This window comes from Ostrinia nubilalis, chromosome 1 (genome assembly GCF_963855985.1).
Source record: "Ostrinia nubilalis chromosome 1, ilOstNubi1.1, whole genome shotgun sequence".
NCBI lineage: Eukaryota > Metazoa > Arthropoda > Insecta > Lepidoptera > Crambidae > Ostrinia > Ostrinia nubilalis.
The window spans coordinates 6741703-6753871 of record NC_087088.1 but is presented as its reverse complement, the minus strand read 5'-3'; the positions used below and the strand labels follow the sequence as shown (position 1 = coordinate 6753871).

Here is a 12169-nt window from a genome sequence, read left to right as displayed (position 1 = left end):
ATCTCACCTAATGGGAAGTGATGATCAGGCCGAAGGTGGAAGGAGAGCTTCACCAAGAATCCTCAAGCACAAAAACACTATCTTTATCTCCAAGGTATAAATGTTACAATTGAACCTGTAAAATTAGTACAAGCTTTCCAACATTTCCATTTCTTGTAAGTCTTTCTATTTGACGTACATGTCATCTTGACCGTACAAATGACTTACAATAAATCCAGCAAGACACGATCATGAAAGCACTTGCGATAATTCCGATATGACACCAATACCCCAATAAAATAAATCCAAGTGTATTCTGTTAAAATGCGTGCGCTTGTTAGTATGCGTGTATGACGCACGCTCCGGACAGTAGAGTTGATGTTGCAAATGTATAAAAGAGAAGCGCTTATTTCGAAATCAACACAACGATTTGAAATTCTCTAAGGAGTGTACAACCGCGGCCGTGAACGGTTTCCGCATTGTGGTCGCGATCGGTTGCATACAGTGAAGTGCCTGGATTTGTAAAGTTTGTGTTTTTTTTTTTTGATAGAAAAATTCCCGAAAAAGTGCACAGGATGTATTCGACTGAAGCTGTCCTTGTGAGTTGCATCCGTTTTTTTTTAATTTCAGTAGTTTTTTTTTATTCTATTCACATTTTTACAAAATTCTTAATTTATTTAAAAATAAGTATTTTTGAAATTATTTTTTCCTAAAAAAAGTATATTTTTTTATCTAATATAATTTTCAGATTACCTACTTGTTTTCCCTTTAACTTAAAATTATTTATTTATTATTTAATTTTTTAATAAAATCATAATTTTTATTTCAATAAAAATAAATGTGAAAATAACACACTAGTGTTGTGTTCATACTTGCACCTATTTTCTCGAAACTAAATTTATTTTTTACCAATATTTTAAAGTCATGTATCCCGTTTTCACAGTGCACAATCGCAGTATGCATACTCACGGTAGCGGGATCACCACTAGAAGACGGCAAATGGCATCCGTACAAATATGGGGACGACGGCAAGTGAGTAAATGCCAACTAGTTGATACATTCAACATAATTCACGGTCTGAAAATCTGTTTGTCTAACTAAATGCTAACGGCATTCCGCTGTTTGAATATGCAAAAGTCGATCACCTTTGTTTTATCCAAATTAAGTTGGCAAAAGAACATAAAAAATTCGTAGCATCAAAACAATATTTAAATTTTCACATCACTTGAACTTCCTAGTCATAAAATAAAAAAAATATGTAAATATTTTGCGATTTGAAAAATAAATGAAATTAAATTAAATAATAATTTATTTCAGACATTAAAAAATCCAACACTATAGAGAGATACATATTTAAAAACCAAAAGACAATAAAGACAGCTAAACATACATAGAAGGAAAGATATTATGTATGAGTAACAAATATCTATACTAACCTTATTAAAAACGTTAAAAGTGCTCGTACTCATCACATCGCCCTTCACATCAAATCCGCAAACAAGAGCTGGTGCTTAATCCTAAACGCAAACCAAGGTCATGTTGTCCTTGACAATGAAAAGTTTCAAGGGCTCAGAAATTGAATTTATTGTAAGCTCACCTTTTCCGCACTTACACAGATCTTTTTTTTCTATTACAACAAAGAAATAATAGTTTTCCATGACCTACAATATCATCAATTCATCATCATCATTTCAGCCACAGGACGTCCATTGCTGAACATAGGCCTCCCCAAAAGATTTCTACATCGCCTGGTTGGTAGCGGCCTGCATCCAGTCTGCCAGACCTAAAATATGCTAATAGAAGAATGTCATTGTCTTAACCATTACCGTCTTCTTCTTTCAGGTACATCCCAACCGACGAAGGAAAGTACATCCACATACCGAACCCTTACATTCACATCAACAACCCCTACGACGGCGGCTACGGGCCCTACAGCCACGACTACGAGCCCTACGTAGGAGAAGCTACTGTGGACAGATACCAGCATGTCTTGACCCCTCCTGATGAGCTGTTACCTTACTACAAGGATGGGTACTACAGGAATAACGGGATCAAGATTATTAGGCAGAAGCATAATTACGAGGAGGATAAATATGACTTCGAGTAAGTAAACAATTATTTATTATGTCAAAGCTATCAATGTGCAAGGGGGTCGCGAAGATCGGCTACATAAGCCATCTTTGGGCGTACCAGCACCGCCAAGATAGGAGTCCAAGTGGTCGCCGGGGCTGATATCGGTCCGATTAATCATCATCATCACGTTTTCTTCAATTTTGCTCCCCACCTGGAAATCGTACGCGGCACTTTTAGGTCTGAGAAAGTTGGTTTTTCCACTAGACCACAGAGGCGGTTACTATAAACATAACATCTGCTTGCGACTTTGTCTCTTTAGATTTGGGTCTAACAAAAATTATATCGCGCTTGACCGGAAGACTCCCATCATAACGCGTTCGAAAAATTTTAACATGCTTAAAACACTCTATTGTGAACAATATTTTAAATATGAATTTATCTTTATTTAAGAAAATAATCCCATACGAAGTTCATAGCCTTTTCAGTCGGCTTATTGTTACTACAAGTCTAATATGTCATTAAATAAAAATTAATCATAATGCAAAAATGTTATTGCGGATATAGCGGCATTTGCTGCCGATAAACATGTAATTTTAACATACATAATGTCCTAAAGTTGAAAGGTGACGCAATTATATTAGTCGGAAAGTTTGGGACAAGGTAATAAATTGTCATCACAATTTTTTTAGTCAAATGCACAAGCACATAGCACATTTTATGACCTAAACTTAGGAATGTGTTAAAAAACTGCATATACAAGGAAAACATTGAATATAAAGGGCTCATTAAAAACTAGCTCCGCAACCGCATCTTCACACGCGTAAATATTTTTCCAGGGAGATTTTTTGCATATTGTAGCAATATTTGCTTAGGGTCAAAATGTAAAAAACAAAATTATCAAAATATTAAGTAAGTGGTATAAAAATTAGCTCCTCGTTTTCAAATAGAATCATATTGGTTAAGAAACAGACAAGTAAAATTCCAACCAAAAACTTAATGCAATTTTTGTAGGGTGACATTAATAGCCTAGCCTTCCTTGATAAATGGGCTATCCAAATCAAAAATATTTTTTCACTAGTAATTCCTGATATAAGCGCGTTCAAGCAAAAAAACTCTTCAGTTTAATCCATTAGTATAGTATAGATTCAAAGTGTCAAATAATTTTCCATTCATTAAACAGCAATAAAACTTCTCGATAAAACCTAAGACAACAGTCGAAAGCTGGTCAAATATTTGGCGCATCATAAGTATCTGTCATTAGCACCTTAGAAATGCGACTATCATGTAGCGCTAAAAGTATTTGTTAGACGCGGCCTCGGAAGAATAAGTTCAATGGGAGGTGTAAAAAATCACGATTTCTTACACGTCTTCCGCTATTTTATTATCACTGACATCTTTTTGTGGTTTAGTAAAAAATAACATCAACTAAATAGCAAATTGCGCTCCGGAACAAAGTTAATTTAAATGGATCGTGTACCAAAGTGATACTCAAATTTCAAGGTGTAGGGCATTGTTAATTTTGTACATCTACTTGCATAAAAAGTAGTTTCAAAGCAATAGGATCAATTTGAGAAAAAAATACCATTTCTCAGTTTTTATTATTTCAAAATATCGTTATTTATTGATTTAGGAATTGCTTTATCCATCAGAGCTTTTTTCATAGAAAAGCTCCGCTTCGGTTAACGTGTCTTCTGAAATGTAATGTTATGTGTAAGCTTAATTAAGCACCATAAATAATAGAGATTCAAGTGATAGAGCTTACACATAAAGCTAGCACATTAATTATCAGTCATTAGCAAGTAAACAATATAAGGTATGTGACATTTAAACGAAAGTTCATTCATGCATTTCGAAAGTTCACACATATGCTACTGCTACAATCGTTACATGATATTTTACTCCAACCTTACCTTACCTAAAATCGAGATATTAAAAAGTTACTGAATCTTATGGTATAAATAAATTAATAGTTTTCAACTACCAGATCAATAACTACGTCCCAAAGTGGTAGAGCTTTTACTATGTCGACTAAATAACGGACAACATACTTTATTATTAGATACTAACTTCAAGAAACTCACACTCAACATACTTATTCTCCCATGGGATTCTAATCCGGAACCATAGTTGATGTTGCTTTTCGGACTTCAATCAACCCTCATCTCTTTTATTATATTAATGATCAATGATCAACATAATTATGTTATACGTGTCAGAAATTGCAGTATGGACATCTAAGAATAACGCGGATAATACAACAATACTCTTACATATTTATATGATGTAATAAAACCGGTTTTTGAAGAAGGTATTTTCTTATTTGTTTACACTAAACATGACATGACATTGTCCTTTGATTAGTAAAGTGACACTGGCATAGTTATCACATTAGCCATGAGTTAACGAAAATTGATTTATGGAATAAAATGGCGTCAAACTATGTAAATAATGTAATTAACATAGTCGCTATGTAATTTGTGAAATTTATGGAGGCTCGTATACAACTTTGGGCAACCTTGTCTCAACAATTATCATTCTTATCGTATTAATTTGCATGTAGGAATCTTTTTGATTTACAACGTCACCACAATTAAGAGTTTGAAATAATATACTTAATAAAGTAACATAAAATTGAACAAAAATGAACTCAAAAAAAGATCAATTAAGCAATTAAAAAAAGCCGATCCAAATCTTAAAATGATTCTAATTTGTATAAAAAAAAAACTTTTTTTGTTCTGTAATAGGTATCTCTAAAAGTAGCTTATTTTAATTTGTTTTTTCAAAACAAAGCCTATATTAACAGAAAGACAAGAATTTGTTACAACAAATAACTCCAAGGGTCATCCTTCATTTGTATGAATAATACAGATCATTCGCAACAAAATACCGCGGGCCTTGACCGAGTCGTCACGTGGGTCAGAGTTCAAAACTATTTATAATCATTTAAAGCGGTAATAATATGTTGACACACCGTTTGGATTGTTACGTCTATCTTCACATTGAAAAAAGCGGAACAACACTTAAGAGGTTTGATAGATAATGGTGCTGTCATCATTTAAAATCTTGTTTTGAAGACATAGAGTAGGCGCACACCGTTGATTTTTCGTCGGCCGATAGTTTAGTCGGGCAGTTGATCAGTATGGGCATGTATGGGAGTGCGCACACTACGCCGATTCGATTTGGCCGATTCTTCATACAATTTAAAATCGGGCACAACTATCGGCCAACTAAAAATCAACGGTGTGCGCCTACTCATACTCACCACTTCCGTTCTGATTGAAGTTTGAACGGTTTGAACTGTGTTCATTTAGCGGGACAAGAAAGTGTTAAGTCATTTTGTTATTAAGACATTACAAGCTTGAATCAATGAACATTTATGTGATTTCGTCTTCTGGAGGGCACATTAATTTGATTTGCTATTGGTTTGATAATATGTAGACAGGTTATACTTAAAGTAAAAAAACCGTAACAGAAAAATACAACTTGAGAGACGAGTTTCTCTATTTTAGTTGAAATGGAACGCGAAAGTTTAAGATTTTTATTCAAGTGTCCAAGTCCTTAAGATCTCGATAGATAGAGATAGAGAATTCTAAGATTCACAGAAACCTACTTAAATCTGTGATTGATAGAACTTTACCCGTATTTACATTTAACATCGCAACACTGTGACTCACGCATCTTTTATGTTGCTATGATGCGCGTAACATAACTAGTTTATTGAACTTCCTTGTTCACGGAATAGTAAAATTATTAATGAAATTACTTAAGAATTCCGAATGGCTTTTATACATAATTATAATCGAATAACTAACACAATGGCTAACAGCGTTGGAATGTATAATTGAATCATTATTATAGAGGCTTAATAATCATCAAAATGAAGGATTTCTTGCACAATATCACTATTAATTCATCCCATCATCGTATGTCATTTGGCCCATCATAAATTATAAGATAAGCTGCCACTGTTAACACAATGCTCCAATGTTATTTATTGTATGGAATTTGTTAAAATACTAATTTATAACACGAAACTGTGAACTTTGAAGAGAAGCCGCGAGTACAGGTACAATCAAAGCAGTTTAGGACTAGCGTGATACCGTGACTTTGCTTGCAAATATCTGCCTCATTATGCATAAAAAAACGATTGGTGGAAGCCGCTAGCGATTGAAACTAATTTCTCTATTGATTAAGCACACGCATGTTGAAATTAAAAGTATATTTGGGGATGGATTCCTGAATAAAATTAGAAGAACATTTAAAAACCAAAACTTTTTGGAAACTCTCTTAGCAGTGTGAAGTACCAACAGATAAATAAACAAAATTCTACCCGCTTCCAAGTATAAATAAAAAAAAAGATAACACATAAATTATTGTCTTAGAAATATCAGAAAATCGAAATCTTCTTTTTATAACAGAAACATCTTTCAGAGGCTCCAAAAAAATTGTAGCAAGACATGAAAAAATACTTAAAATCTTTCTCCTTGTCCACAGTTTCGAAACTGAAAACAAGATTCGCGCCGAAGAAAAAGCTTTCATCAAAAACCCGAACACTGAGGATGAGGGCATTGCTTCGAAAGGCTTCTACGAGTACATCGGCCCCGACGGCTTCTTATACAGGGTGGACTACACAGCCGACGAGAACGGTTTCAGGCCGGTCCAGCGAAGAATAGAAACACCCTACTCCGGGAAATGGGTGCTGAAGAAAGTAGAATGAACATCAACTCCACAACTCTCATGAATCCTTAGATTTTAACGAAAAGCGAAGATTCGGCATGTTCTTTCATTTGCTTTGAAAGAAGATGGCCCTGACAACATGGCGAATGTCAGTGTCAGTGAGTGAAATAAAGTTGTATTTTATAAATGAAAAGTGATGCCGTGGAAATTGTTGTTAGTAGGTACTTGAATTGTTCGTACACTTTCTTAACATACAAGAGGGCTCTGCGCGCGTGTATTTAGTAGGTTAGACCGATTGTGACCTCTGATGATGTCCAAGGACTTCATTTGAGTATGCTGTATCTTCCCTTTTTGTCCCAATAATCTAAGCATGAATCAGTATTTCAACTAGGCTTTCGCAAACCATTCCTACACTCGACTGTTTATTATAGATGACATAACAAAACATAATAATTTGACATTTGAACAATACTAGGATCAACCTAGTTTCCTTTGAGAATGTTTAGGTAATTGTAATTTATGCATTAGGTTAAGCGCTTAGATCGTACTTAGATATTTATTTATGAAATGTGATAATAAAGTTGTATTTCTACGATTTTATTTGTATTATTTTGTTTCAAACCTTCGCTTGTTTTATTTATTAAAATGTTTTCGCTGAATCTATATATATAAAAATGAAACCCGTTTTCCGTTGTCACGACATAACATGAAAACGGCTTGACCGATTTGGCTGATTTTTTTTTGTAGTTTTCTAATACTCTGTACAAGGTTTTTACGGAAAAAATATAAAGAAAATCTCTACGCTAAGGCGGTACGAAGTTCGCCGGGTCAGCTAGTTCTAAATAATAATGTAATATTTATATGCAAAGCTCTGATCGGTTACGAACAAATTGATTAAATGCATTGATCATCTTGACAGTTATTCTATTAGCATTCGCTTAAGAAAGGTTAAATAAAAAAACGAATTGGTTATTTATTTATGTATGCGATGAAATCGGAGATATAAAGTTATGCTACAGCTTTGATGCTATGACAAATAATTTTTTTTTGAACTAACATAACTAGGGCACACTACCATAGATGTGTCTAAAGTAAATAAAAAATTGACAGAATAGAAATAAAAAACTCTACTTAAAAATTTTTAAATTCGCCTCGTATACCAAATTGATAATAATTGATGTAAATAAATCATCATAAAATTAAAAATAAGAAAGCTAGATTGAAATAACAAAAAATATATAAAAACTGTTGGTTGCTGTAACCAAACAATATTAATTCACAATTTCTTCGGTCAATCACTTGCTTCTTAGGCTGGGTTGCACCGTCTTACTTTAACTTTAACAAACGTCAAAAGTCTATCAAACTCCATACAAAAAACACCGGTTATGTTTATAGTCACGGTTAAAATAAGGTGGTGCAACTCAGCCTTAGTAGAATAAAAGATGAAAATATGTTGCAACAAACCTAGTTAAAACACTTGAAAAACACTCTTCTCGAAATAATTTAACTGCTTCGTAGTGACGTTTCTCGTGAATTTCTAAAATGTTCTTGTGCAATAAATTGTTATAATTTATTTATTAATAAATAACATCAAAGTATTTCACGGTCACATTTGGCAAACTGACCTCACTCCGATATTTTTCTACATAACTCATTAGTACTGTAAGATCTTTATCTAGCACTATTAACAGATATACAATATCATTAATCTAGCTAGGTCATAGTGATATTTGCTATCTAAAATAAATGATAGTACTTTGTATTTGAATAGATACTCGTTTGAGTCTTATTAATAACTGTATCATTTATTTTGTGATTGCATTTAAACTTCCAAATAAGAAGGAGGATCGTGTGTATTTTTACTTTAAACTCATAAAAAGAATTTATAAATATTTTACGTAAACGTTCAATACGAAAAAAGCAAAGTGCACCTATACGACTGTAGTATTTTTTATTTACCCAACATTTTTAAATTTCGCCAAGCTCGGCTTGAGCGTAATAAATCGTAAACAAATTATTTCCATTTGAATTTTTTTATTCACTTCCAAGCGATCTTGATATAAAAAGGCAATCACTTAGCACAAAGTATGCGAGAAGCCTTAATAATCTTTTTATCGTTTGCTGATTGCATTTTGCACATGCAAAGCGTATCTTTTAAATTGATACCATAACTTATAAGACAAGTTGTTTATTCGGCAGAAAGAACCAAAGGACACGATACATTGCGGCAGCGGTGCGACCGAGCCGGAGTGGTGTCACTGCATCGTCTTTCATAGAAAGAAATACATAAAGTTAATATACCTAGCGAAATATAGCAACAAATAATAATCAGTTATTCACTCATCTCGTTCACTCAGGTGAACGAGATGTCACTAGCAACAACAGTGTGTGATAGAAAGACATGCATAATGCCATCGCCGTCACGTCAAACAGAAACATTTTTTGCAACTATTTGACAGTTCAGAGGCACTTAGTGGCATGCTGATTGCAATCAATTGCAATTTTCAGATTTTACGTGAGTGAAATAGTGAATGTTTACGAGAAATAGTGCTTCAGAAACGTGGTGGTTCAGTGATTAATTTATTTATTTATTTATTTAAACTTTTATGCCAAAATAAATTTGTACATAAGGCGAACTTAATGCACTAAAGCATTCTCGACCAGTTTACCTTATTTATTGTACAAAACAGTGAAATAATCCTGACACTGTCACACAAATATCATCCAAAATAGGTTTCGTTTGACAGCTCGTGGTTGTTGCTCTTTTCCGAAGGAATATTATCTTTATGTAGAAAATATCTATAGCGGTAACACGAGCGGTGAAAATGATACGGCGAAATCTTAGCGATACGGCTCCACAACGTATCGTGTGATTTGGCTCTTACTTAAAAGACTAAGTTGTTTATTCGTCAGTAAAGATTCGGGTGTGGGAGCGATATTGAACTGATAAGAAGATACGCAAATATCAGGGTGCCTCCAGTTTCAATGAGTGAGGAATAAATGTTCTACGCAGCGATCGTAAAGTCATGCGTGTGGGGTTTTACACGGTTAAACTTTTGTGGAAATTGTAGACAAACTTAACAAGTATTATTGTAAGTTTAGGGTTAGTTACGACAATAGCCGGTGATTTTTGTATGGAGTTTGACAGAATTAAAACGTTTGTAAGTTAAAGTAAGACGGTGCAACTCAGCCTGATATTGTAAGTTTATGGGTTATATAGTTTTATAGTAAGGATCTATTAAATTAAGAACTTATAGATTATATATTTATAAGGTTAACATTTCTTTTTACATTTTAAACAAAAAAACACCACCCACTTGGGTGGTAGGAATAATTATTGTATTGATCAGTAGAGTCAATTTGAAACAGTTCAAAAGCTGCGTCGCGCGTTGGAGTATTTTTTCCCGCAATCATAAATGAAACTGTTGCTGACTGACTGATCTCTCAAGGTTCAAGACACAGCTCCAAACACTAAACGAACTGAAATTTGGCGTACATACTTTAGTTATTTAACACGCAGTCATCCGCTTAGAAAGGATTTTCTAAAATTCATCCCTCAAGAAGATGAACGGGGGTCTAAGGGTTAATGAGGACGAAGCCGCAGGAGTAAGTTACTCTATTGATAAAATTACTAAAGCCATAAGTTAGAACCTCAAGTTATCAAAAGCTAAAAGGACTAAAATGCAATTTTAAAAGTATCATCAGGTGGATGACTCGTTACATTGTAACACATCGTAAGATTGCCTGTTTACACGCAACATTCCATCCAGTGTCACACATTATTTTGGTCGTAAAATATTGCATAAGGTTTAACCTGATTAGCATTAAACCCAAAATGTCATTTTAAAGTTGGAAAAACACTTGAGTTTTCAAGTGCGCGTTCAGTTTTAAGAGTAATTTTGAAAGATACCCACACATTTTTTTAAATCTCTACATCTTATAAGAGTTCTGGGTCTACAATTATTTTTGATTATTCAATTTGTCGTGTAAAGAACACTTAGAAAAGCGATCACGAAATTTAATATGTCACGTAGGTAAGTAATTGTCTAGTGGACCTGTGTCCGATTTTACAAAATGATCCAATAAAGGATCATTGAACATTCGAAATCTCATCGTGTCAGGATTAAAGTCAGTTTTTACAATCTACAGCTATACACGTTAGAAAAAAGGGTAGATGACACGTTACATTGTAAGCGGAGCATCGTAAGGCTAAATGTTTACACGGACCATTCCGGCGGCTCGCACCATATTCGCCGTAAGTTACTGCTTATTATTTGACCTAATTAAAGACAATAATAATCTCGTATAACGCTGAGAGGCCAAGGAATTTGGTGAATTTTCGTAGTTTCTTGTTGTGGAGATTTTACATTGAAAATGAAGACATTTAGTTACTTTGTATTTATCTTCTACATTAAAAAGCATATTTGCATAGATGGATGACATCGTGTAATGGTAGAGCATCGCAAAATTGCATTTTTACACTCACTTATCCGGCGACTGGCACCATAATGATCCATACGTTATTGCCTAGGATTAAATAAAGATATAAAGAAAATAAATAATCTTATGCTATTACTTGAAACTATGAAGTTATTGCTACATCAGTTTATAGTCATGTAGTGAATATTATTTTAACCATATTATATAGCCTGGTGTCAAACTTTATAAATAAAGACACTCATGATGACAGGTAACATTGTAGGGCATGACCACAGAATACTTGACGCACCATTCCGGAGGCTCACACCACATTCACCGTAAGTTACTGCTTATGATCTGACCCAATTACAGAAAATAATCATCTCGTGTAAACGCTGGGGCTGGCAAGAAATTTGGTGAAATTGTTTTGGCTCTTCGTCGCGAGGCTTTTATGGGGCAGGGTACATTGACCGAGAGTATTTGCCAAGCGTCCGGCGCCACTCTGGCCGACGCACTGCGTTCTTTGCTGCACTGCGCATATCTGTTCTGCTTCCTTCTTAAATGAAATATGTTACGGTAAATAAAGAAATAAACTGCCCAGTCGGATGTTGCAACGCGCTTTGTTTTGCCGTAAATTGGATTAATGCTTAGCAATTTAGGTCAGCGCCAAACAAAACTGCCAATTTATTAAAAGCTTCATTGTTTTGTCGAACCTGACATTGAAATTTAAAGACCAAGAGCATTATGTTTGCTAAAAGATGGATTGTTATTATTGGAATGGCTAAATTTTATAAAAATGTTCAGAATAAATCACTCAAACTGTCTATGTATGGAATTATGAGCAAAATAAAACACAAATCAAATTCGCAGGCTCAATGCAACGTGTGGGACGCACGAACATTCACGTTCTACTTTGGCTGGAACAAAACCGTAGGCGCAGATGGCATGATGAAATCAATGATCAAAATATTTATTAGTAGGTATAATAGGCCTTTTTCAGGGCACTTACACACGTCCTAAA

At 34.2% G+C, this 12169-nt stretch overlaps 1 protein-coding gene across 1 annotated transcript; it reads left to right on the top strand.

Moving 5' to 3' along the window:
• The first annotated feature begins 404 nt into the window (after window positions 1-404).
• On the top strand, window positions 405-7324 carry LOC135087925 (larval cuticle protein LCP-30-like). The gene is made up of 4 exons (XM_063982784.1): window positions 405-578; window positions 923-1011; window positions 1822-2082; window positions 6547-7324. The coding sequence occupies exons 1-4, from the start codon at window positions 555-557 to the stop codon at window positions 6767-6769; spliced, it is 597 nt and encodes a 198-aa protein (XP_063838854.1). The 5' UTR covers window positions 405-554; the 3' UTR covers window positions 6770-7324.
• Window positions 7325-12169: the final 4845 nt, after the last annotated feature.

What these genes read in the sequence shown, in the direction of transcription:
- LOC135087925 (XM_063982784.1), top strand. Translation starts at nt 555, where the DNA reads ATGTATTCGACTGAAGCTGTCCTT. An exon ending in ATTCGACTGAAGCTGTCCTT is followed by an intron (nt 579 to 922) that starts GTGAGTTGCATC and finishes CCGTTTTCACAG; the next exon opens with TGCACAATCGCAGTATGCAT. An exon ending in GAGGATAAATATGACTTCGA is followed by an intron (nt 2,083 to 6,546) that starts GTAAGTAAACAA and finishes CCTTGTCCACAG; the next exon opens with TTTCGAAACTGAAAACAAGA.